At 36.5% G+C, this 27,565-nt stretch overlaps 1 protein-coding gene across 5 annotated transcripts in view; it reads left to right on the top strand.

Annotated features, from left to right (window-relative positions):
- The window catches only part of rnaseh1 (ribonuclease H1), a 49,758-nt gene that overhangs the window by 2,026 nt on the left and 20,167 nt on the right, over positions 1-27,565 (top strand). For 4 of the 5 annotated variants that reach the window (XR_011340363.1, XR_011340361.1, XR_011340362.1 and 1 more), the window contains exons 2-8: positions 4,667-4,788; positions 6,984-7,145; positions 7,627-7,726; positions 10,564-10,618; positions 13,724-13,808; positions 14,061-14,185; positions 15,408-15,554. Coding sequence is in view for 1 of the 5 variants with exons in the window: in XM_069886200.1 (XP_069742301.1) it covers positions 4,667-4,788; positions 6,984-7,145; positions 7,627-7,726; positions 10,564-10,618; positions 13,724-13,808; positions 14,061-14,185; positions 15,408-15,494 (736 nt within the window). In the remaining 4 variants the exon portion in view is untranslated. Of the gene's footprint in view, positions 1-4,666; positions 4,789-6,983; positions 7,146-7,626; positions 7,727-10,563; positions 10,619-13,723; positions 13,809-14,060; positions 14,186-15,407; positions 16,399-27,565 lie in introns of those variants that run through there. The other variant, XM_069886200.1, reaches the window with a different exon arrangement.

Below are 27,565 nucleotides of genomic sequence, written 5' to 3'. Positions count from 1 at the left end.
ACCTGACCTGGGAAATGTACGTCAATGGAATGATCAAGAAAGTGCAACAATGCTGTTATAGCCTTAGAAAACTAAAATGCTTGCCATGTCCTTCCAATAATTTCTGTAGGTCACCATCAAAATCATACTCACTGGATTTAACTCAGTTGGGTATCGGAGCTGCTGTGCTCAAGATTGAAAGCTGCAGAAGGAAGTGAATGCAGCTCAGAACTTAAAGTTTCCTCCCCTCCTTAAATTCCATCTACATCTGCTGCTGCTTGGGAAAGGTAGCCAACATACTGAAAGACCCATCTCACATCAGAAGATTCATCTTCATCCTCCCATTGGACAGAAGGCTTAAGAGTGTGAAAGTGTGCACCAACAGGCTCTTGCTTGCTGCTATTTGATCTTTCTTTTCATTGCAATCCTACACTCTGTAATTGTGCTTATTATGTCACTGTCTGAATGTTAAAGATAATTTGTTGGTCTGTTTGTAGGGGAACCTTTCACACTGAACTTGGTATGATGTGACAAATACATTTAAAAGAATAATGCAATTAAACAGTGCAAGGCATCAAATGCTAATGAAGAGAGCAGCCACCAAAACCCAACCTCCTCCTCTTAGATGTGGGAGATATAAGGATATTCCAGGGAGTGTCAGACAGGAATCATGACCATCTTCCACAAAGAGAAAGGATTCAATCAAAGTAAATACACAGGATTGCTTACTGTCTGCCATAAGGGATATTGACCCATAGTGCTATTCAATTGTGTGGTGTGGGAGGTTGAAGTGCTGCTGCATGGATCAGTGTGTTTTCTATTTGTTTAGAGGCAGTGGACATGATCTTCATTCGGTGACAATTCCAAAACAAATGCAGGGATTAATCCCAACTATAATATCTGGAATAGACGTTTTGTGTTAGGGTTTCCACTGGAGTTTTTGGGGAATTTGAAGGGCTTTCTCAGGGACATTCTGAAGATTATGGTTTCCTCTTGTGGGAGAATCCAGAGCTAGGAGCCGATGTTTTAAAAAGTGATCACCGATTTAAATGCGATGTGGCAAATTTTCATCTGAGGTTGTAACACTTTTCTCTGAAGACTGGCTTTTTCTAAATGTTTTTTTAAAATTGTGGTAGGTGTTCGCTTAATATTTAATTAATGAATTTGCATTTGGATCAACTGTGATAAGAAATGGTGCAGTGTTTGAGTAACTTAGTGGCCAACTCCTACTCCAAAATGGACTTTTTCAAAATTAATAAAGCCTGTGCAGCTTTCTTATTCATCTGATTTTGTTTTCAGAGATTAGATCTTTTGTTGGACCCATTGGGTTGGGATAAGTGCTTTGTAAAGCAAGCCATACAACAACTGGAAAAAATAGTAAAATAAGGTTGGAATTTCAAATCATGTAATCCAGTTAGTTGCTAATATTTCTATTTAAATGGAGATTTTTTTCCATTGTTTTTATGAACAGCAGTACAGTATTTAATTTTGCATGAGTGAAGCTGTTGTTTAAACTTGTGATTTGAGTTAAATTATTTTGTTCATTTCCAATGAGACCTTTGTCTTTCATAGTCACACGTAGAGAAGTTTTCAAACAAATCATACTTGTCTGCCACTATCTGCACAACAGTAACTGGTGTAATGGATAAATATTGGGACAAATTTTGTCAGATTATAGTAGGTTACTACATACACACATTTTAAAACAGGCCTTATTTGAAAGATTGAAGAATTCCTATTCAGTAACATTGCAGGATCTATGGAGACTTTTATGTACATTTCACAAGTAGGTGATAATTGAAATGACCCATGAAATGAATAGCCATTGTTTTGGAGGAACCAAACTGGCTGTTTCCAAGTGCCTACAGGGTGCTCACAGAAAGGTCACTCCTGGGTTGTTTATCTAAGACAACAGCTTGACCAAGAGAGGAGAATTGTTATTTGCTGAAGAAGGTGGGGGTCTTTGCAAAGGAGAGAGTCACATGGGCTTCCTGGCAGTCTCAGTTGGAGAGAAAGAGTGAGACCAATCTCAACAAGGGTTTTTTGAAATAAGAGCTTGCCAATGTTACATACAGTGAACAGCAATGACTTTTGGAGATCAGCGAGACCTTGAGGTGACTAATGGTGGTACCTCAGTTGTGGAAATCCTGGAACAACAAATCTCTCTCTGCAAACCCTACAAGAACCTTCCTGAGTGGTAAATATTTACCTTTTGAGCACCAAAGCCTGGTGAACTTTATTCATGTTAAATTCTGTGCAAGTGTAAGAATTGCCTGCAACCAGAGAACTTGGAAGAAGTGAGACTGAACTGTGAACCAAAGAATTTTTCATAAATGTATACACACATTACATACACGTGTGCTTAGAATTAGAAGGGGGCTAATTTGGGTTAGTTAAGTATAGAGATAAGTTAACATTTGATTCTGTTTTCATGTTTAAAGTTGATTTAAAAACAACTGTTGTTTTAAAAACTACTTGTCTTTGTCAATGTCTATTGCTCCTGGGTTTTGGGGTCCTTTGGGCTTGTTACACTGGTTAGCAGGAGAATGTGAAGTTCATATTGGCAATTTCCAGTTCAGGAATGAATGTGTGAATTTCAAGAGTGTTGACTTGAATATCCTTAAAAAATACATTTTGGTACATGTACAGTGAGTGCCCTCCAGAATGTTGAGGGCAAAGACACCTCTTCCTTTATTTGTCCCTGTGCTCCACAGTTTTAAAATTAATTTCTTCATTGGTGCAGATATAAGAGTGCTAGGCTTCTGCTTTTGATCACCTTGAGTCTGTAGTTGCCATTTTTCTGAGGACCAAAGTTGTGCCAATGTAAGTCAAATAAACCATTATGAAGCTGAAAAATAAGAATAAAATAGTAAGAGACATTGCCTTAGGATTACCAAAGTCAACTGTTTGGAACATCATTAAGAAGAAAAAGTGTACTAGTGAGCTTGGTAATCGCAAAAGGGCTGGTAGGCCAAGGAAGACCTTCTCTGCTAATGGCAGAAGAATTCTCATCATAATGAAGAAAAATCTCAAATGCCTGTATGATAGATCGGAAACACTGTTCAGGAGGCAGTGTCGATGACTACAGTCCACAGAAGACTTCATGATGTGGCGGCACACATCTCTGTTAACAAACTGGCCCAGTTTGTACCGCAGTGCTGGCGGGGCAGCTGCAGAAGATGGCGCCGTCGGGACTTGCTCATTGTCTCGTGATTTAGGCCATACTCGCGTCCCGGGCCACGTGATGACGTCCCTGCTGTGCGGGGCGGAACTCCTGTGGCCTTAAAGGGGTGTGCATAAAATTCAAAAACAGTTCTACTGGAAACCCCACCGAGTTCAGTGGTGTGTTTTCAGTGTTGCAGCAGCTGCTACAATGAACAGAAATAGAGGCAATGCTGCAAGATGTAAACCATGGCAAAGGTGGTATGCTTTGAATCTTGGGCCATTCCTTTATATTGCCACCCTTTGTTCTTGCCATCTCTCTGATACAGGTTAATCTTGGTCTCATCTGTCACGAGACCTTTTTTGAGAATTCAGCAGGCTCTTCTATGCTTGGCAAAATAATCAGGCCATCTTGTTTCTGTGGATAACTATTAGTTTGCATCTTAAAGTGTAGCCTCTGTATTTCTGTTCTTGAAGTCTTCTGCAGATAGTTGTCATTGAGATAGCCACACCTACCTTCTGAAGTGTTTCTGATCTGTCAGATAGGCACTTTGGGATTTTTCTTCATGATGAGAATTCTTCTGTCATCTGCAGTTGGGGGGTGGGGTGGGGGGTCCATCCTTGGTCTACCAGCCCCATTGTGATTACTGAGATCACCATTATGGTTTTTGATCTTAATAATGTTGAGTTTGATAATCCCAAGGTTGGGCGATGTCTCTCACTTACTGTTTTCCATCCTCATGATGTCTTTGTCTTTCGTTTGCTCAACTCTGATCCTTGTAGAAAAATGGTAACTACAAACTCCAAAGGTTATAAAAAGCTTAGAAGCAAGCCTAGCTTTCTTGTACCTGCACCAGTAAAGCAATGAAACACACCTGAGGACCCATAAATACCTGTGAAGTCAAATGTCCCAAACATTATGGTGCGCTTAAAATGAGAACAATGTATATAAAGTGCTGTAATGTCTACAGGGTCAAACTAAAATGTATATAAATAGCCTTGGATAAAATCTGGAATATGCACTTTAATTGCATATGAATTGTTTGAATACAAATTTGATACTGGAGCACAGAGGGAAAGAAAAGGGTCTTAGACCCAAACATTATTATGGAGGACACTGTACCTGCCTATTAGAGAGATAATCAAGGGAATTAAACAAGAGAGTAATCTTTTATAAGTTCTAATAATGAATGGATTGTTTCTACCTTGTTTCTTTTTATTATTTTTTTGGAGTTATCCTATTTTCATTTGTGGGGCAGCATGGTTAGTGAACAGTTAGCTCCACATTATTACAGCGCCATTGACCCAGGTTTGAATTCCGCACTGTCTGTAAGAACTTTGTATGTTCTCCCCGTGTCTGCGTAGGTTTCTTCCAGGTGCTCCAATTTCCTCTCGCACTTCAAAACATACAGGGGTTGTAAGTTAATTGAGTGTCTAAACTTAAATTAAAATTTAATTTTGTAAAACAAGATTTTAAAAATGAGTGGAATATGTTGCTCTAAAATTGTACTCATTTTCCTCCTAGGGATGATTGTAAAAAGCAAGTTGACAAATTTCCTAATGCCAAATTCAAGAAATTTGCAACAGAAGATGATGCATGGGCTTTTATAGGTACCACAGCTACAAGTTCACAGTCCGCAGCAACAGGTAAATCATAAATATTTGAATTGCATAATGATAGGTTAAATCTTTATATATTTTGACCGTTTTTGTATAAGGAACTGACATGAGTTTTAAAATGTTTGTAACCAGAGAAACTTACTAACGGTTAAGGAATGAAAATTGCAGATGCATTTTAAAAAAAATGCATCAAAGGTATTTGCAGTAGGGTGAAAGTATGATGGCTGAGTTTGTTCATTAATTACTATTAACATTTTAAGTGTGCAGGTAGGTGGTTAATAAATGCATATTTATAGATTTTGACAGATACTTATTTTTTTTACTGAAGGCCCTTAATGTAAACATAATTCTATCGTAACTATGAACTCAATTGCATTATTGCACAAAGAAAATCAACTTTAATATACTTGTTTTAAATCTCTGTGTCAAGCTTGATAATGTTTCAATTTTAGATTTGGATGTGATTCCACTATACCTGAAAAGGGCTGTCAAATGCAAATTGTAATGGACTACTTGTTGAAAATTTAAAAATCTCAAACCTGCCTCATTGTTTATATTTTTATTTTTGATATCATGCCAATGTGGTACTGTAGAGAAGCCATTCTTAACTGGGGCCATATGCACCCCCTCCCCTCCTCGTTTCTCTAACCCCCCCACCACCACTGGCTAGGGCCTCAGCACATTTAAGGGGGGAGGGGCATGGCTGAAATCATCATTTTTTGTTTTTTAGTTAGTTAGGAGGAGAGAAGTATGGAAGAAACCAACTAAACTTGACTGCTCACAGGGAAAAGAAGGTCCATAAACTTTGACCAGAGTTCTAAGCAGGTCATACCAAAAAAAAGTCGATGGCTGCTTTTTGCTGCTTCCTGTGCAATAGTATGTGAGAATTCTGTGGCCCCTAAAAGAGTAAAAGGAACACAGACCTTATTTCACAAGACAATTTAATGATAAGTACATTTGCTGAAGTCTACTTCACTAAATTTCTGGAAATATATCTTGTTGATCACTAGTGTCAGGAGATAATAGGAAACATTCTTTTACATGAAATCTTTTTGATGAACAAAATTCTGTTCACTTCAAAATTAATTATTACATAAGAATATAAGAAATAGGAGCATGGGTAGGCCATCTGGCTCATCGAGCCTGCTCTGATTTCAATGAGATCATGACTGATCTGGTGATAGGCTTATCTTCACCTACCTTTTCCCCATATCCCTTAATTTCCCTACTTTGTATAAATCTAGCCAATCTTGTCTTAAATGTATTCCCTGAGGTAGCTGCCACTACTTCAATGGGCAGTGAATTTCATCGATTCACCACTGCCTGGAAATAGCAGTTCCTCCTCATCTGTCCAAAATATACGATCCTAGATCTTGAGGCTATATTGCTGAATTTGAGTCCCAACCACTGATGGGAACAATTTACCTACCGCTATCTTACTGATCTTTCATAATTTTATATTTTTCTATAAGGTCCCCTCTCATCTCAAATTGGAATGAGAACAGTCCCGGAAGGGCTCATTTCAATTCTCTAATTTGATCTAGCCAATTAATATCAATTAAATGAAATTCCTGAATGAACTCCTTTAAGAAGTGCCTGAAATTTATTCAATTATGTTCTAAAATAATTGCATAGTTATAAACTGCATCTAGTAATTTGAAGTAAAAAAAATTTATAAATATTTTTCTCACCCTTACTGTTGATGCAGAGATGTGTTTCCTTTTATTAAATACCAAAGAATGGCAGCCTTCTGCTGTTATCAGAGCAAGGATCATTGGTGGGTAAATGGTTGCTGAATATATATTAGAAAGTTGATCCCAGGCTTTGATCTCATTCTGCTTTTTAAAGAGGTGACAATCTTGTAATCATGGCTAAAATTGGCTCTGTTGAGCTTGGGGTATTTCTGTTTTGATCCACAAATATATTTCCATTTACTTTCATTTCCCTGTTTCTTGGTGTTTAAAAAGGTAGCTGAAATCTGGCCCGATGTATTGGGTCCTGGTTACTCCTGATGGTATCCTCTCACAGTACACTATTTGTTTCCAGAACATAATAAAAATACTCATTCTGAAACTGCCTTTTTTTGTATTCTGTTCCCTGCAACCACTCTGAATCTTGTTACTATTTTGCAGTCTAATCGTATTTCTCCAGACTCGCATCTTCGAATCTACATTCTTTCATTCACTTCTGAAAAGTTAACTATCTATCTCAAACTTCTTTAGATTGCAGTGACCAAAGTAAGTCTGCTGATGAGTTTGAACTACTGACCAGTGGAGTGGAGAAGCGTTCATGCGTTTTGTCTGAGGATGACAGTGAGCCATGCAGTAAAAAATTCAGAAGTACCAAGTCATTCATCGACTCAGAAAAGAAGTTCACTTACATGGGTAGGCAAATGTATCGTGCAGCTTATTCTTCAAGTTTATTTGGAAACGGTATGCCTCGGGCCGCCGCCAGGAGCAGGGCCCACTGTGTACAGTACTTTTAATACAAAATATGTACTTGTACAGTAGTTTAAAAAAATTTTTTGGTCATGCGTGTGGGTGGACGTAACTCGCATGGGTCGGAAGTCGAGGACTACCTGTACCTACACCAAGGCTTCCATTCACATTTTAAAGATACCACTTCAAATCCTTGATCATTTTTTGTAGTATTTCACTCTTTTGCAAGGTATTATGTTAAAAATAACATCTTAAGTTTTTTGAGATGATTTCCCCATCTGTCATTAAATTAGATAAAGTAAATTTGTTGGATTTCAGTTCAAGAAGGAGTGAAAAGTTATGAAAGGGTGCAATCAAGTAATATTGGACTTGCTCAAGCTCAAGCTGTTTGTAAACAGAAAATATGTACTTTTGCATTAATGTCCAGGAGATGCTGTTGCAGTTTATACGGATGGCTGCTGTGCAAGTAATGGGCGCAAAGGAGCGCAAGCTGGAATTGGTGTGTACTGGGGACCTGGTCACTCTCTGTAAGTAATGACATTTGAGTATGTTTAAATTTGATTTACAACAAAAAATATAAAATGCTGGAAGTATGCAGCAAGTCTAAATGGTAGAAGGTTCTGTGGGGAGAGAGAGATATTTAACATTTCAAGTTGAAGAGCTATCAGACAAATTTGGTCTGAATTATGTCGGGATCGTACGACTATTATGATAACTATAAGATATAGATTAGTACAGGTAGTCCTCGACTTCTGACCTACTTAAGTTGCATCCGCCTGCACATACGACCACCTACACGTATGACCTTACGGCAGCTGAAGTCCCTGTTACCCTACTTATGACCAACCCAAGTTACCACCAATCCTTCAGTCCACATTACAGTGGTAAGTCGGGAGCTACCTGTACAATATTTTTTTTTTTGTTGCATCAATTATATATTGCACTACAGAAATTAAACAAATTAAATTCAAATCTTTCAGACCAATGTTTTGGATGTGGTGAGAAGATAGGAACATTTTTACATTCAACTTTATGTTCTAAAGTAAGACCTTTTTGGGTAGATTTAGGAAATTTTTTAGAGCAAATTAGAGGATTTCAATTTCTACAAAACCCAGAATTATTTTTACTAGGGAACATGACAGGGACAAGACCCAAATTGAAATGTCGAAATATCAAATAGAATCTGTTAAAATTTCGCTGGCAGTGGCCAGAAAATGTATAGCTGTTGCATGGAAGTCTGACATATTGGAATGCAGAGACACATCGGAGAAGATTACCTATAAATTTAAGAATTAAGTATGACATTTTTACAAATTTGGTAACCATATTTACAAAATTCAGGCGTAAATCTTTAGATGAGTTCTTCTCAACTCTCGAGACCAGTGTTGATCTTCTACAAAGAAAATTAAATAGAATATGAATTTGTGATCTGTCAAGTGTGTGTCACTTTTCAGCCATCCAAATTAGGTTTCCTTTTTTCTTTGCTGTCTTTTTCTTCCTTTTCTATATTTTCATATTTTTTTCTTTGTGGTTCTTTTTTTGGAGGGGGGGGTTTGGGTGGACTGGATTAATACATGAAGTAAATATTGAGTACTTTTATACTTGTATTTTTAACTTTGTAATTGACTTCATGTATGGTTTAAATTTTTTTTTAAAAAGCTATAATCAGAATAACCGTGTAGACTCGTGTAATTGTTCAATCTGTAATAATTGACCCCCAGCCCTAAAATCAGGTGTTTTTGTATGACCAATTAATAAGTTGACGCCCCAACGGTGGACCTTCTCCCCAACACTCCTGCTGTCTGTGTAAAAGTCGACCCCTTTTTTGTCCAAAAAATTTGACAATTATGTAAGTATATAAAGTTCTTTGACTTCATGCTTCTCTCTCCACCAATGCTGCCTGACTTGAATTTTCAGAGTTGGATAGCATAGAAACAGGCTCTGCAGCCATATTAGCTTACTTTAACTTTCAAACATGTATTTGCTCTATTCTTGTACAAAAAACTGATACAAATAAAAAAGGTACAATTCTAATCCCATTTTATATCATCTCTCTCTGCTCTCTTTCCCTTCCCCCATATTCTATAATTCACCTACACACAGTGTTTATAAAAGATTAATTAGCCTACAGCCCTGCATTTCTGAAGAATGAAAGAATAAGTTGGACCATTTGGAGGAAAACCATCTTGTGTATCACAAGAAGAATGTGCAAATTCCACAAAACAGCACTAAAAGCCAGGTTTGAACCTGGGATGTTGCAGCTGTACTCATTGTGTCATTGTCCCGCCCTCTGTTTTTGATTTGCAGAATCTGCAGCTTTTTATTTGTTCCAGTTGTACTTGCTAAGATTCTGCTGAACCTGTGTGAGAAATCTCTCAAATTCTAGTCTGGGTAAATCTGCAGGATCTCTGAGCCTATTCATTTGAATCCCTTGACAAAAAATAATTAAGGTTATTCCTTAATTAGTCTGTAGTTGATCTTATTTTAACTTCATTTTTTTCTCCTTGCTCGGGACATTAAGTAATGTAAAATGTTAAACATGGCAAGACCAGTGATGTCCGTAAGAATCCCAAGAGGAGCTTTGTGCTCAGTTGATTTTGGTCCACCCAGATGGAGTCTGAATTATTGGTGCTATTTGGTGTTGGGAACCAGACCAGTAAGTCACCAAGTAGAGAATGAGGGGAAGGTAACATGATCAGCAACATTGAGAAAACAAAGCCTCAATTTATAGGTAAAGGAATGAATATCAATATTAATAAGGATCATTAAATTGATAATATTCACTAAAATAGATTAAATAATGAATTCCATTCCTCGAACAATTAAGAATCCAAAAGTGCCATATAATTAAAACAGAATTTAACTTCTATGTTACTGACTCAATTTTTAAATGTGTAGGAACCAGTTGTGGTTTATGTGACCTAATATGTCATTAAGATGATGTGTTAAAGCACCATTCTACTTTAGATTTGTGGGACAATTAGCATTGACAATTGCCAATCTTGAAAACTTTTTATTGTGTGGTGCAGCACTCTGTTACGACTAAGAAGTTATTGGAAGTTTCTTTGCCATATTCAAAGGGCTTTTTGGCAAGAATAGCACTTCAAATTTAGGCTCTTCCCAGTGTATGCTTTTCAAAAGTTGGCAATTATTCTTCAAGCAAGGTAAATGGTGATCAGTATTTTTATTTTATCTACTTCACTTTCCCAAAATCCTCTGACCCTTCAGCCTCTTTCTGCACAACACTATGGATGTTATAAAGGTACTCTACTTTCTCTTATTAGAAATAAGGCAGTTTGATTTTGGAGTATGATGTATTCTGGAGGATATTTTACACCGCTATTTCTTGCTTTTTTAAAATCAGAAACTTGAGTGAACGACTGTCAGGAAGACAGACCAATCAAAGAGCGGAAATAGTTGTGAGTATTTTGCTGAAATAAATACATAAAATCTTGTCCAATCTTTTGTATATTTTTAAAAAAAAAGGATACAATTGTATCAAATGACTAGCTGCTCAAGTTTGTTTGGAATCGTGACGCTTGCATTTATTTACATGTAATAATCAATGGTGCTTTCAAGCAGCACTTGCTTTGATCAGTTTGGGTTTTGCCAAAATCACTCGACTCCTGACCTCATTATAGACTTGGTCAAAGTATGGACAAAACAAAAATGAGCTCCATGGGTGAAATGAGAGTCAATGTCCTTAAAATAAATCTGGCAATTGGCCAAATATGGCATCAAGTTGCCCTCGCTAAACTGGAGTTGATTGGAATTGGAGGAAACCTTCCACTGCTGGGAATCTCAGTGAGCACAAAGGTTATATTGAATCTCATTTGCAGGATAGCTCTGAAGGAGCTCCTCAAGGTTGTGTCCAAGGCCCAACCATCTTTAGTTGTTTCATCACTGGCTTTCCCTCAAGCATAAGGTCAGAAATAGGGATGTTCATTAATGATTACACAATGTTCAGCACCATTTAGGACTCCGATAGTGAAGCAATTCACAACTAAATGCACCAAGATCTGGATTATATCTTGGTCTGTGCTGATGGGTGGCAAGCAATGTTCACACAAGATTAGTGTCAGTCTATGACAATGCCCAACTATGATTCCCTGACATTCAATGGCTTTACCATCACTGAATCGCCCATTATTAATGGAGTTGTCATTGATCAAAACTCAACCTGATTAGCCATACACAAGAGCATGTCAGCGTGTGTTTGCATTTCCTAGGCAACCGGGAATGTAGATGAAGTTGAGGGAGGGGATGGAGGTTTGAGGTTCTGAGCTGCATTCGCCACCTTCCTTGAGCGGCATAACTCTTGTTTCATGCTGTGTTGCTTCCTGTACAAGTTAGAAACATGGTGCCCGTACTAAACTTGCTGAGCTCGTTTGAGTTCTTCTAGTATGCCAGTACTAGGTATGATTTAACAATAAATGTAATAATTTCTTCAAAATATTTAGGATAAATACTACCACATCAACAGTGGTGAAATGTTTTAAAAGCCTGTTGAAGCATATCAGCTCCTGTCTGAGTGTTGTTCCAATCTGTTCCAATTTGCCTATGATAGCCACAGGTCTCTGGCAGATTTCATCTCAACGCTCTGGACACTGGATGCAAAAATGCATACATCAGGATGCTTTTTATCAACGACAGTTTGGCATCCCCTCAAAACTGATCAGCAAACTCAGGACCTGACACTCAACACTCCACTGTGTAATTGGATCCTTGATTTTCTAACCTCCAGATCACAATCAATGAGCATTGGTAAGAACCTCTTCTCCACAATCTCCATCAGTACTGGAGTGCCACAGGGCTGCATTCTTAACTCCTATGTCTGTGTGGCTCGGTATGACAACAGCACCATTTACAAATTTGCTGACAGTGCTATGGTCGTGGGTTACATAAAAAGGGCGATGAGTTAGCATATTAGAGGGAGATTTGAAAACTTGGCCGAATGGTGCACCAACAATAACCTCGCGCTTGATTTCACTGAAAACAAGGAGCTGATTGTTGATTTTAGGGAGGTAAAACCAGACAGGTTTGATCCAGTAATGATTGAAGAGGTGCAAAATCTCATGAAATGGTGCGAGAGTGACAACCTGTGTCTCAATGTGGTCAAAACGAAGGAGATGATCATAGACTTCAGGAAGACCAGGAATGACCACCCTCCACTATACATCAACTCTGTAATAGTGTTTGGAGAACATCAATTTCCTTGGAGTTCACTTAACTAGTGATTATTATGAACACTCAGCATCTCTTGTCGGGAAGGCACAACAGCACTTGCACTAACTGAGAAGACTGAAGTGGGCAAGGCAACCGGCCACCATAATGTCAACTTTCTAAAGGAGCTCTATTGAGAGCATCCTGGCCAGCTGCATCACAGTATGGTACAGTTGCTACAGATAAATGGATCAGAGGCCAATCCACAGGACCATGAATGACATAGAGGATCACTGGAGTCTTTCTTCCACCCCATCTCCCCCCCCCCCCCCCCCCCCATCAACATGATCTAGCGAGGCCGTTGTCTGAAGAGGGTGCTCAAAATCATTGAGGACCATTCCACCCAGCATACAGCATCTTTCAGCTGCTCCCATTAGGGAGGAGATACTGGAGGATCAGGGCCAGCACCACTAGGCTGAGGAACAGCTTCTTCCCATGGGCAGTGAGAATGCTGAATGACAAAAGAAACTGCTCACTTTAACTATCTGGAAAAAATATTTGTCTGGATGACATACTTGTCCTGCATATGTATTATTTGTCTGTATGTGTAATGTCTTGTGTATTGGCATGTTTTGCATGGAGGACTGGAGAATGCTGTTTTGTCAAATTGAACCTGTACAACCAGATAACAATAAACTTGACAAATTGTAGTTCTTGGACATTGCTATCTCAAAGGATCTTTCCTGGACACTACACACTATTGGCCTTGTGGAGAAAGCATGTCAGTGCCTCTACTTCCTCAGAAGTTTAGAGATTTGGTATGACATTGGAAACTCTGGCAAATTTCATGTGGAATGTGTGCTGACTGGTGCATTATGGTCTGATGGGAACACCAATGCTGCTGAACATAAAGACCTGCAAAAGGTATGGATACAGGACATCACAGGCAAAATTCTCCTCACCATTCAGAACATATACAGGGAATGCTGCTGTCGAAGAGCATCAGTAATCAAGGATCCCTACGACCCAGCACATGCTCAGTTCTTGCTGCTCCCATCAGGAAAAAGGTAGAGGTAGCACAAGACTCATGCTATCAGGTTCGGGGACAGCTGCTACCCCTCCATCAGACTCAACAATCAACTAAATCAGGAACTCATTTAAGAACTCTTACTTTTGCACTTTTTGTTTTTTTTTTCCCCCTCGATGTTGCACAGTCAATTGACATTTCTTTGTTTACATGTGTACATTGTGTAGAGCTTTTGCACTACTAGGAAAAAGAATCTCAGGGTTGTATGTGATGTCATGTATGTACTCTGACAAGAAATCTGTATTAACGTATTTAAATTCTTCTGTTTTGTTAGGCAGCTTGTCGGGCGATTGAACAGGCACAGGAACTTGGTATTGAAAAACTTGTTATTTTCACTGACAGCATGTTTACAATTAATGGTGAGTAGCCTGAACCTCAAGACAATTATGTTTGCTGCACTTTAAAAAGACATTTCTACTTCTGCCTACTTTTATAAATTTCTTGTTGAAAATGTGATGTGTGGTGATCTGATGGTGACTGAATTGTTCTTGTATTTCGCTTCAACTGTTGAAGGAAGGGTAATGTGAGATGATGCAGTTGAATAAAAAATTTGGGGATATTTTAGTCATGAAAGGTGGTTTATTAATGAAGATTATTTCTTTATCCATTAGGTATTACAAAGTGGATTAAATCCTGGAAGACTAATGGTTGGAAGCTTTATTCAGGAGGACCTGTGGTCAACAAAGAGGACTTTGAAAGACTTGACAAATTGACTTCTGATATCAATATTGAATGGGTATGTAACCTTTTATTTTCAGAGACTGTGAAAAATCATTTGGAATTTATACTTTTAAGTTGTCCAAACTGGACATTTCATTTTGGTACATTGTTTTTAGATGATTCAAATTATTCGTTACACAGTAATTGACAAAGAGTAATAGAATTTTAGCACTAAGATTCTCTTCACGCCCTCTTCAGTACAACAGGAGGGAATGATCTTTATCTTTGGTTCAGAATCTTGCCATTTCTTTTCCCTCCATTTTTACTTAAGTGGAGGGTTGCATGAGATATCTTGCATTCATTGTTCAATTATTAATTCAGGGATAAGATTCCAGAAGTTATGTGGATTATTTATGACTCACTATCTTACTTTATAATTTTACTCCAAAGTAATTGTCGGACCTATCTTTTCCAGGATCCTTTTTTCCAAACCTTTGATTTTCTTTTAATACTATGCATATATAGCATCTGACAGTGTGGTTAGGTAAAGGGGTTTGAGTTTTTCCCTGACTATTTTCTGCTTTTTTTAATATTATTAGAAGTTTTTTTGAAAAAGCTATGTGCTGTTTAGTGTATGATTTACAATTTATGTAAGTGATGTACAGAATATTGTAGTCGCTCCAGACAAAAGAACCACAGTCAAAAGTGAATTCAACCAACTGACTTCATTAGAACTCACACATGTTTAAATCCCTAGGAACTGCAACTCCCAGAACCTTTATGACATCAGCTTCTAGGCTGTGGGCTTGCCCTGCACCCGGAGCTCTCTCAGTCAGATCTGACTCCATGAGCTGGTTCGCCTGTTGTGTAGGCAAGCCACCACAATATTTCAGTTTATGTAACTGTCTGTACCATCTTATTGAATTAAACCCTTTTGTATAAGTCCTGTATTAAAATCAATAAAAATATTTTGGATTCTCTTCACAATATGAATGTTTTCATTAGTTAAGATATTTCCAGTTCAGACATATTCTATATAATTCAAACAAAAATTAAAACATTCATTAAATGTTTATGATGCTCATCTGCTGGTTTCTAAAATCACTGGCAAAGAAGTCAAAAATTAACAATTTACATTCAGTACAAATTTAATGCAAGATTTGTCAAAATTTTCAAAGCAAGAGATTGTTGTAACTAATGAAAAAATAAAAATGCATGTCTCTTGCTGCGCATTCTGATCAGTTGTTGTACATGTCTTTCAGCATTATTGTCCTTGATTCTCACAATCTACTTTCCAGATGCATGTACCAGGTCACGCCGGTTTCATTGGGAATGAAGCAGCAGACAGCCTTGCAAAGGATGGAGCGTCCAAGCCATTGTACTGATGATCACTGACGAAAAAAAACCAGACTTGTTTACCAGTTCCGCAAGAACACAAGCCTGAAGTATGTGTACAAAGCAAACAATGATTTTTTTTTTACTCATTTAAATTGTGGTATTTATTGTTCACAATTATTTAATCCCATATCCATAGAAAGCTTGATCCACTGTCACATGGTACATTGGCAATTCATGAATTTGCTTTGCTTGCCATGATTTTCTGGCTGTTTGCTCACATTTGAATTTCCAATGTCCACTGTAATCATACAACATATCTTGCTAATACTACATTCTCAGAAGTATGAAGGTTAACTTACTTTTTCAATCTCCCTGTGTTGCATAGTCTGCACTTGTAGAAAATTAGCATAATGCCTTCTGAGACTCACCACTCATCCGAGATAAATGGCAACTATTTAGAGCATTTTTCCCCTGCCCAATCCTCCAGATGCCTGCATAACTATCGTCTCCCCGTCAGCATGGCTTTTGGGAATTGAGTCTTTTTTTCTTGATCGTTGTGAATCATATTTGTTTGTTGAATGTGTTTAAATTTAAAGAGTCATTTGTAATTAATTTTCATGCTATGACTTGAGAATTATTTGGGTGTGGATTTTGTTTCTAAATTTGGATCAACGCACAACAAGTTCAAGCCCAAATATATATTTTAGTGCTCAAATATTTTTACTACTTTTGATTTTAATAGCCATTTGTAGGCAGTTTTGTTGCAGGAACGAATTTGTGGATTAACTCAATCACTCAAAGATTCAGGTAATTGTCTCTTCAATGCAAGATATTTTATTTCATGATTCATATCTTGGCCTGCCAGACCAAGATAGTCAATTAATCTAATTTGTGCATATAATTGTATGGTAGAACTAAGACAGTGCAAAATAAATATTCTATTTTTCTGTACATCTAAAGGGCTGTTTTCCTTTATTTGCTTGGAAACCTGGAAACAATGGCAATGCATACAAATTTGCCTTAACTAGTTCTGAGAATTTCAAAATGTAATGCCAATCACATTTAAGAACTCAAAAGAAAAATTTACATTATCATCAGTTTTCATGCCTTAGCTTGAAAGGTGTATTCAGGCACAAATTCTTTTGCTTTTGGTTCACTTTATATTCCTAAATTGAGCCGAGAATCTGGATCAAGAGGCTTTTATTTGGTAGAAATTAATGATTGGAATATTTCTGCTTATTTTTAATTGGACAAAGATAACACCAATAATTTTAAAACAGTGCACAAAAGTGCTAGAGAAACTCAGCAGTTCATATGAAAAGATCAATGTTTTGGACCCAAGCCTTTCATCAGGAATCTGGGAAAAAACCAGTAGATGTCTGAATAAAAAGATGGCTGAAGAGAGAAGAAAGGAAGGAAGGGAAAAGGGGAAGAGCTCAGGCCAACAACTAAGAAGTGATAGATGGATACAAGAGGGAGGGTAGAAATCTGGTGGTGGAGGGAAAGGGGTGGGTAGTTGGAGGAAGGGAGATTATAGGGGAAGGGAGACCAAGGAAGGTAGTTATCAATGGCAAATGGAGGTCAAAATTTATGCCATCTGATGGAAGACAGAATATAAAATGTTCCTCCAATTTGCAGGCAGTCTAGATTTGGCAGTATAATAAGTGCATCAGGAGCATTGGAGTAAATAACCCTTGCAGATTCACAGGTGAAATGTTCTTTCACTTGGAATGGCTATCAGGGATCCCAAATAGTAGGAAGGAAATCCAAGTGCAGCACTTCTTGTGATCATAGAGAAGGATGAAGGGGGCATTTGATGGGAAGGGAGTGGGTAAGGGAGTCGCAGAGGGAATGGTCCCTTCTGAAAGAAAGGAAGATGTATCTGATGGTGGGATCCTGTTACAGGTGACAAATTGTGGAGAATATGTTGGATGTGGAGGCTGGTGGGGTGATAGCTGAGAACAATGGAAATCATGATGTTGCATCTGCAGGGGTGGGCAAGGGGCTACGGCGAATGTATGGGAAATGCAGATGAGAAGATTGAACATTAAAAATACAAGGCTGACTTAATAGGAGAAGAAGGGTACTACGTTTTATAAAGCAGGAGGTTATTTCCAATGTCCTGGAAAGGAAAGCCTTATCCTGGGCACAGATGTGGTGGAGATGAAGGAAATGAGAGAGGAATGGAATCCTTACAGGAGACTGACTGGGAAGAGTGGCCAAGGTAACTGGCAGTTAGTGGGTTTATAAAAGATGTCTATAGATGGTTTGTCTCCCAAAAAGGAGCCAAAGAGATTGAGAAAGAAAGTGTTGCTAGAGTGAAAGTTGGCAACAAAGTGGATAACAGTTCATGAGTGCAGGAAGCAGCACTCGTGTCGTCACTGATGGAGCAGAGGAAGAGTTGAGGAGCCTTGCCTGTGTAGGCTTGCGGCATGGATTGCTCCACAAATCCCAACAAAAAGACAGGCATAGCTGGGCACATACAAGTACCCATTACTACATCTTTGACTTGGAGCAAATGAGATAAGCCAAAGAAGTTATTGAGGGTGAGTACAAATATTGCCAGGCATAAATAAATGATAGTGATATTTTTACCTATACTCTTACTGTTCATTATGGTTTTCTTGTGTTATTTCTATATGATGTCACTTTGGTAATTTTTACTTCTTGTACTTTTAAAATCTTTTTACTTTATTTTGATGGTATTTTCCCTCCATTCCCATCACCACTTGTTCTCCATCTTTCTAGTTCCTCTCTGCTCATGTCTCAGCAAACTTACTAATTCTCCAGAAGGTACTCTGCCTTAACCTTGTTTGCTGTTCCTACTTTCCTGTTTGCTGGTATTATATATATTTTTTTTAAAGACTTTAAAATTTTTATACCATGAATACAATAAAGAATTACATTTAAAGAAAAATAGAAAATTTTTTTTAAAAAGGTATGATTACAATATTACATCAGAAAACTACACAAAATAATCCCCCCGTTAATTGCAACACAATATTAATAGTCTAACTTAAAATTAGTCCAACCCTCCCCCCCAAAATAAAGAGTGAAGAGTTAATAAAATTGACAATATTATATATAAAAAAAATACCCATTACAAAAAAAATAAAAGTTAACCTAAAAATATTCTAACAACAAAAAAAATTGTCAATACTAAAATATCACACTTAAACATATATTTAAATCAAACTTAAATGCATATAATTAGCAAATGGAGTCCACTTTAACTTATAAAAAGACATCTTATCCTGAATTGAAAAAGATATCCTTTCCATAGTCAAACAAAATTTCATTTCCAAATACCACTTATCTAAAGTTAGTATATTTCTATCTTTCCAAGTAAGTGCTATACATTTCTTAGCCACAACTAAAGCTAAATAAATGAAATCTGATAATCCTCTAAACCTAAATCGATTAATGATTGTATGTTCCCTAATAAAAATATATCGGGATCTAATACAAGATGGATATTATATAAACTGTTAAAAACAGATTGAATACCTTTCCAAAACTGTTGCAATCGATCACAAAGCCAAACAGTATGCAAAAAAAGTATTGGCCGTCTGATCACATCAAAAACAAGAATCCAACTTACTAAAACCAAATTTTTTTAATTTCTCCGGCGTTAAATATAGCTGATGAATAAAATTATAATTAATCATCGCTAGTCTAGCATTAATTAATTTCCGAATACTATTCTGACAAATTTCCATCCAAGCTTCTTCAGCTATTTTATGTCCTAAATCTTTTTTCCATTTCAACTTATCTTTATCCCAGTCTTTTTTACTATCAATTTCTTGTAAAATACAATACAAATCAGATATATATCCCTTTTTTGGTATTGAAAGTACATATTCTTCAAAACTAGATTCAGGCAATAAAATCATATGTCGACCACATAACTGTTTTACAAAAGATCTTAATTGATAATATACAAATATAGAATTTGCACTAATACCATATTTCCTTTGTAATTCGTCAGAGGAACAAAAACAACACTCAGAAAAACAATCAGATAAATTTTTTATTCCCTTCTTTTCCCATTGTTTCAAAGTGGCATTGGAGACCTTAAAAGGAACAAGTTGATTATTATATAATGGCAATCTTCCAGAATATATATTTTTAAGTCCCAATTTTTTAAGTTTACTTGTCCATAAATTCAATAAATGTTTCAATATTGGCACATCATAAGTTCGTAATAAATTATTATTCCATCGAAACAAAAACTCATGAGGAAATTTTTCTAAAATAACCGCCATTTCTATCTTTACCCAACTAGGTGTCCATATTCATTAATGCACTAAGAAATTTGAATTGAGCTGCTTCATAATAATGCTGAAAATTCGGTAATCTTAAACCTCCAAATTGAAAATCCCACATCAATTTTCTCATTGCTACTCTCGGAAATTTTTCCTTCCATAAGAATTCTCTAATCGCTTTATATAAATCCTTAAAAAAATTTTTTTTTAAAATAAGGAATTGATTGAAACAAATATTGTATTCTAGGAAAAATATTCATTTTTATGGTATTAATCCTCCCTAGTAAACCCAAAGGTAAATCCCTCCACCTAATCAAATCTAATTTAATCCTTTTTATTAAAGGAAAATAATTAATTGAATATAATTCTTGAAATTCCGTATTAACATTAATTCCTAAATATTTAATTTGTGTAGTCAACTTCAAATTTGTAATATTTTTATATACTGAATAATCACCTTTACAAATTGGTAAAATTTCACTTTTAGCCCAATTTACTTTGTAACCAGATAATTGGCCATAAATTTCTAAACATTCTTGAATTGCAGGTAAAGAAATATCTGGATCCACCAAATATAATAAAACATCATCAGCAAATAAATTAATCTTATATTCCTCATTCAGAACCCTCATACCTTTAACGTTTTCATTTTGACGTATTAATTGTGCTAAAAGTTCAATAACTATAGCAAATAAAGCAGGTGACAACGGACATCCTTGTCTAGTAGATCTTGTCAAACTAAAAGATTCTGAAATTTGGCCATTAACAGCAATTCTAGCCTTCGGGCTATTATATAAAGCCTTTATCAACCCAATAAATTAAGAACCAAAACAAAATTTCTGAAGTACTTTGAACAGAAACTTCCATTCCACTCTATCAAAAGCCTTTTCTGCATCCAATGAAACCACTATTGGATAATTCAACTGAAATTTAGATTTATTTATCAAGGTTATTAACCGTAAAATATTATCTGACGCATACCTGTTTTTTATAAATCCCGTTTGATCACCATGTATAATTTTAGACAGATATTGAGCTAATCTATTAGCCTTAATTTTAGCTACAATTTTATAATCTACATCTAACAACAAAATTGGTCTATAAGAAGAAACCTGTAAAGGGTCTTTATTTTTTTTGGTATAACCGTAATTATTGCGTTAGAACAAGACTCAGGTAATTGAAAAGTATTGTAAGTTTGTTGTAATACATCCTTATAAATAGAAGAATCATCAGTATAAAAAACTTTATAAAACTCTATAGAAAACCCATCTTCACCAGGTGCCTTTCCATTCGGCATGTCTCTTATTGCCCTTTCTATTTAATCTTCTGTAAAAGGTTTATCTAACTCTTGTCTATCTTCTTGATTCAATTGTGGCAAGTTAATATTTTCCAAGAAAGAATCTATTGCATCGCCAGTTACATCTTTACATTCTGAAGTATACAATTGTTTATAAAAATTACAAAATTCCTCATTAATCTCCTTTTGATTAAAAGTAAAACCTGATTTCTTTCTAATCGCTGGTATAATCCTAGATAGTTGTTCCTTTTTTTATTGCCATAACAAAACTTTGAGCTTTCTCACCCCATTCATAAAACTTATGCTTAGTTCGATTCATTAAACATTCAAACTGATATGCTTGTAATTTATTATATTTAAATTTTAAATTAGTTAACTGATTCTTTTGCGTTTCGGTAGCATGTTTTTGAAATTCTTTTTCAGTAGCAGTTATCTTTTCCTCTAAGTCTTCAATCTCTTTAATTCTCTCCTTTACTTTAGAGGCATAACTGATAATTTGGCCTCGCAAAAAATCTTTCATTGCATCCCAAAAAACAAAATGACTAGAAACAGAATTACAGTTAATACCAATAAAAATTTCAATTTGCTGTTTTAAAAAAACTAATAAATTCTGGTTTTTGCAATAGCATAGTATTAAATCTCCATCTTGAAGCTTTCTGAACATCTTGTGAACTCAAATATTCTAATAATAGTAATGAATGATCCGAAACCAATCTAGCCTTATACTCCACAGATGTAACCCTATCCTGCAAATGTGCTGATATTAAACAATAATCAATTCTAGAAAAAGAATTATGTCGCGAGGAATAAAAAGAAAAATCTTTCTCTGTAGGATTAACTCTTCGCCAAATATCAATTAAATTCAAATCTGCCATCATATTAATCACTTGGATTGCCATCTTAGACTTCTTAATTACTCTTGGGTACTTATCCAATAAAGGTTCCAACACCACATTCAAATCTCCCCCAATTATCACATTAGAGTTCGATTGTCCAAGTAATAAAGACATATCCACAACAAAAGCTGTATCCTCAACATTAGGAGCATAAACATCAAGCAAAGTCCATGCCTCATTAAAGATTGTACAATTTAATTTTAATAATCTTCCACCATTTTTCTCTTCATTCTGTAACTGAAATGGTAGATTCTTATGTACCAAAATTGCCACACCTTTTGCCTTAGAATTAAACGAGGAATAAAAAAAACTTGCCCAACCCATTCACGTTTGAGTTTCAAATGTTCCTTATCTGTTAAATGAGTTTCCTGTAAAAAAGCAACATCAACTTTTAATTTTTTTTAAATAAGCAAGTACTTTCTTAATAGGATTATTTAAACCTTGAACATTAAGAGAAGCAAACTTCAATTTAGACATTTCTTAGACTCAATAAAACACAACAACAAGAAACAAACAAAAAAGGAAAAAAAGAGAAAAAAAAGAAAAAGAAAGAAAAAAAAAAGAAACCCCCAAAAAAGAAAAAAAATCCTTAATTCCCCTTTAAAATTACAACCAAAAACTAAAAAAAAATTAAAAAAAGTTATATATAAAAAATTTAATTATTTAAAAAAGATATAAAAAAGCTTCACTCCCTTACCCAAAAATTAAAAAGAAAAAAAAACAGGTCGGAGGTCACAATTACCTCCTCCTGTTTAAACCGCCTACTGCGGTAACTCCCCCAAAATATTGGGTGTGAGATAACTCACACGCAGCTGATGAGTTCTGGAAATTGGTGCCCACCCAGTTCCCTCTCCCAACTCCCATCACTATTTAAAATCTTCTCAACAAAAATTTAAAAAAAAATTATTTTTTTTAATCAACTTTGCCATTGCGACCACCGTTTCTTCCATTTCTTCCAGAAATCAAATTCCCTTCTTGCAGCTCTGCCCTCTTTGGAGACCGTGGAGGACTACGTCGTTCCTGGAATTGCGTAATTGGTAAAGACTGAGCAAAATCCATAGCTTCTTTAGGATTATCAAAGAACTTTGGTTGATATCCATCCTGAAAAATCTTCAGTACCGCAGGGTATCTAAATGTTGCCTTGTATCCTTTTGTCCACAATAATTCTTTCACAGAATTAAATTCACGTCGTTGAAACATAATTTCCTGACTCAAATCCGGATAGAAGAAAACACGATTACTCTGAACCATCAAAGGAGATCTGTTTTGCTGTGCATTTCTAATAGCCATACGTAAAATAGTCTCACTATCACAGTAATTTAAACAGTGAATCAGAACAGGTCTTGGATTCTGTCCTGATAAAGGTCTCCTTCTCAAAGCTCTATGAGCCCGTTCCAATATTAAACCTTCAGGAAACTTATCTTGTCCCAACACTTTTGGAATCCATTCAGTGAAGAATTTTCTTGGATCTGGCCCTTCTTTGCCTTCTGACAAGCCGACAATTTTCACATTATTCCGTCTGGATTGATTCTCCAAATAATCAACCTTTTTAGCTAAATTTTTATTCTGAATCTGTAGCGTTTCAATTGTTTTATTTACATCTTGGAATTGATCTTGTACATCACATAATCCTTGATCACAAATCTCAAGTCTTTCAATAGTTTCGACTTTAAAAGCTCCAGATTCAGCCATCTGTTGAGTATTGACATCCACCAATGCATTAATCTTAGAAGTAAAATTATTCATAGAATCACCTAAATGCATCATTGAAGAAAATATCTTATGTTCAAGACTCTTGAAAAGTATATCAACATCAGTAGATCCAGACATGGTGGGATTCTGCTGTTCTTGTGGAATCAGAGGACCTTCTATCCCTTAATTTAGTAGCTTTTCTTGCAGTTTGACTCCGTGTAAGAGCCCCTGCCACAGACCCCCCAGAAGTATCAGGAGGCTGATGATCAGGGTTATCTTTGATCCAAACCTCCTTTAAAAGCTTCGTTACGTCAGTATCTGGAAGAGCTGTTATAACTGGTGGTATAGCAGTCAAATAACAACTCTTTAACTCTCCAACTGGTGGCGCCCCAGCTAATTCAGCAGTCAAAGTCTCAGTCGACGTTGTTTGAAATACTGGCATCCGGCCAGCCCTTTGTTCTAAAGGCAGCTGAAAACGACCTTCAGAAAGACTTACGGAGTCAGAGCGGAGCTCCAAGGCCAAATTCTTCGCTTCTTTTCCTGGATCCATTTCACGCTGAGCCGTGGCTTTTTGTAAACAAGCAGGCTCAGATAATTTCGGAAAATATAATTTTAAAAAAATCTGTTGATGTTTCCTTTTACTTTTTTTTAAACAAATGTACCATTAGGTATTAATTCAACACCTCATGCTATTTATAAACTTTTAAAAAAAAAAGTTTTAACGGGCACTTAAAGACAAAACAATAAGTTAGAGTCAGGAGAGGACTGGAAGGCACGTCTGTTCCTTACGCCATCTTGCCACACCCCTGCTGGTATTATATTCTTGTTGCACACACACTTATGACTTATTTTTATGTTGTTCCTTGTGTTATCTATTGCTGTTTCATGAGGTAAGTAGGAACATATCTCTTGAAGGATATTATTGAGTCTGCATCATTGTAATTTTATCCAGCCACACATTTGTCCAGTTTATGGGGTCAGTCTTGCTTCATACTATTGAAAATATCTTTCTAAATTTAGAATCCTAGTAATTATTTTCTTGTAAAGGCATCTTTGGAGAAATGTCCAAGTACCAGCAGATTGTTTACTATGTAGACCAGTGATTCTCAACTCTTTTCATTCCACTAACGTACCACTTTAAGTAATCTATAATGCCAGAGGTGCTCTGTGATTAATAAGGGGTTTCTTAAGGTGGTATGTGAGTGGAAAGAAAAAGTTTGAAAATCACTGTTTTAATCACATCCAATTGACTCGTTATGTGCATGGTTTCATACTCTAAAGGAAATGGGCCAATGACAATTTTTCTCAAGCAAAATATTTCAATAACAATTGGGTCGAGAACAATGATTCTCACTCACTCTATGACTTGATTGTAATTTGGGGATATGTTGTGAAAACTACTAAATATGTTTATCAGAAGTTTCTATCTAATGAGAGCTTGTATGTTGAGTTTTCTCCATGAGAAAGTTCAGATTTATTGTCAGAGTACATGCATTACATCATATACAACCCTGAGATTCCTGCGGGCTTGGCATAATAAACTGAATATAGTGTATACATGTAAACAAAGAACTGTAAACAGATGATAATACAGAGAACAAAAGAAAATCAATAAAGTGAACGTAGGAGTCCTTAAATAAATCTAATTGACTGTTATCGAGGAGCCTGATGGTGGAGAGGTAGCAGCTGTTCCTGAACCTGGCGATGCAATTCTAGCACCTATACTCTTACCTGATGGCAGCAACGAGAAAGAGCGTGTGCTTCTTGGTGCGGTCTTTGATCTGACGGCAGCATTCCCTGGAGATGTACTCAATAGTGAGGAGGGTTTTGCTTGTGAGGTCCTGGGTTGAAAACAAAAGCCCAAATAAAATCCACAATATGTTTGCTCTCTAATCAGTCAATTCACAACTATTATGGTGGGGGGCAGAGAGTGTTTTATACACAGCTGCTAACTTGATAAGATCACCAGATGTAGGAGCTGAGTTTGACCATTTGGCCTATGGAGTATGCTTTGCCATTCCAAATCACTGTTCATGAATTTTCCTCTGAATCCCATTCTGCCTTCTCTCCATAACTTTTGATACCCTTATCAACCTTCACTTTAAATGTTCACAGTGACTTGGCCTCCACAGCCTGTGGCAACAAATCCAGCACATTAACCATCCTCTGGCTGAAGTAATTTTTCTCCCTTTTTTAAAATCCTTTCCATAAAACCTCCAATGTCTGCTCTCTAATATTCTCTTACTGAAGAATTAATTTTGTTTTCTTCATTAATTCTACCCTTCCCACTCCACCAGGTTTTCTTGTATCAATTTCTATCAGCCATGCTCCTATAAAAGGCAACAAGAGTTCTACTTTGTGTAGAATTTAATCCTGCAATTTAACATCAGCTTTTATTTATGCAGCACCTTAAATGTGGTAAGGATGAAATAAGTGAGAAGCAGAGGGTATGTTGGAGGAGCAGAAAATAAGGTTTTCAGAATTTATTGTCATGAACATCACAAAATTTGTTGTTTTATGGGCAGCAATCACAGTGCAAACATTTGTCTAAACCACATTGCAAAATATTTTTTTTAATAGTGTGAGAAAATGAAAAATACCAAGTAAGGCAGTGTCTGTGGCTTATGGTTCATTCAGAAATCTGGTGGCAGAGGGGAAGAAGCTGTCCTTGTGCTATTGAGTGCTTGTCTTCAGCCTCCTGTACTTCTTTCCTGATGGCAACAGATGGCTGGTGAGGGGTCCTTGAGTATTGAGGCTGCTTTCCCACAAGACCACCTCTTGAAGATGTCCTCGATGGAGGATGACACATGACAAGTTGACAACTGTCTGGAGTTTTTTTTCTTGTCCTGAGATTGGACAACTCCATACCAGTCAGTGATGGAACCAGCCAAAATGCTCTCCAAGATGCACAAAGTTTCGAGTGGCTTGAGTGCTGTGGAGATTCATTCATTGTGTTCATTTGAAACCGAGCATTAAGTTCTGGGTATGAGGTGAATCAAAGAACACAGTGGGTAGTATAGGAAAATGGAACTCCAGTGGAAGATCACCTGGTTGACAGGCTGGATCACTCTCTCCTGCCCTCAATTTTTGTTCTTATCAGAAAGGAAGAGCAAGAAATCTCTTGGTGACTTGACCAACATTCACTCTTGAAAAACTGCATATGTCAATAGTTGTGGGCTGTTCATTTTGTTGCTGTCTGTCAGAGTTTGTATGCTCAAATGAGCAAAACAACAGCACACTTTGCTCATGAAACATGTACCATCAAAGTAACTGGTTGTATGTCAGTTATTAAAGTGATAAAAGTAGCATCACTTTATACAATGCATTTAATATAGTAAAATACCTAAAGCAAGGCATCTGAAGATGCTGGAAGACTTCCATGGTCTCCATTTAATTTTATAGGATCACAGGAAGCATTATTCAAACAGTATCATTTCTTCTCACACACCAACAGTCCCAGGATTGAGACCCTATTGTTCTGATTTGGCTGCATTGGGCAGGTAGCATAATGGCCCTGTGTAGCTATCAGAAGGAATAGAAAACCTCATAGCAGTCTATCCACCAACACATCTGTCAGTGTTCTCCTGCATATCAGTGAATGGTTTTAACATTGGCCTAATTGGTCACCTCAAAATCAGAGCCAAGCGTGTCATCCTCATTCTTGTTGCATTGCCATCAAGAATAAAGTACCCAAAATTTCTTTGCAGATGTGCTGTCAAGTAAAATTTAACAAGCCCCATTTTTAAAAAAGAAAGCCATAATTCATGAGGGATTACAATTTCAAACAATGAAAATCAGAGGGACTCAGCAGGTCAAACATTATCGATGGAGAGAAATGGATGTTTGTCTATTTCTCTCCATGGATTCTGCCTGATCTGCTGAGTTCCTCCAGCTTTTCTTTGTTGGCTCCAGATTACAGCAGCTGCTGTTCTTGTGTTTCTCCATTAAAATTTGAAATTGAGATCCTG

This window comes from Narcine bancroftii, chromosome 6 (assembly GCF_036971445.1).
Source record: "Narcine bancroftii isolate sNarBan1 chromosome 6, sNarBan1.hap1, whole genome shotgun sequence".
NCBI classification, from domain to species: Eukaryota; Metazoa; Chordata; class Chondrichthyes; order Torpediniformes; family Narcinidae; genus Narcine; species Narcine bancroftii.
Note: the sequence above shows the minus strand (reverse complement) of the source record. Positions and strands in the feature narration are given on the sequence as shown.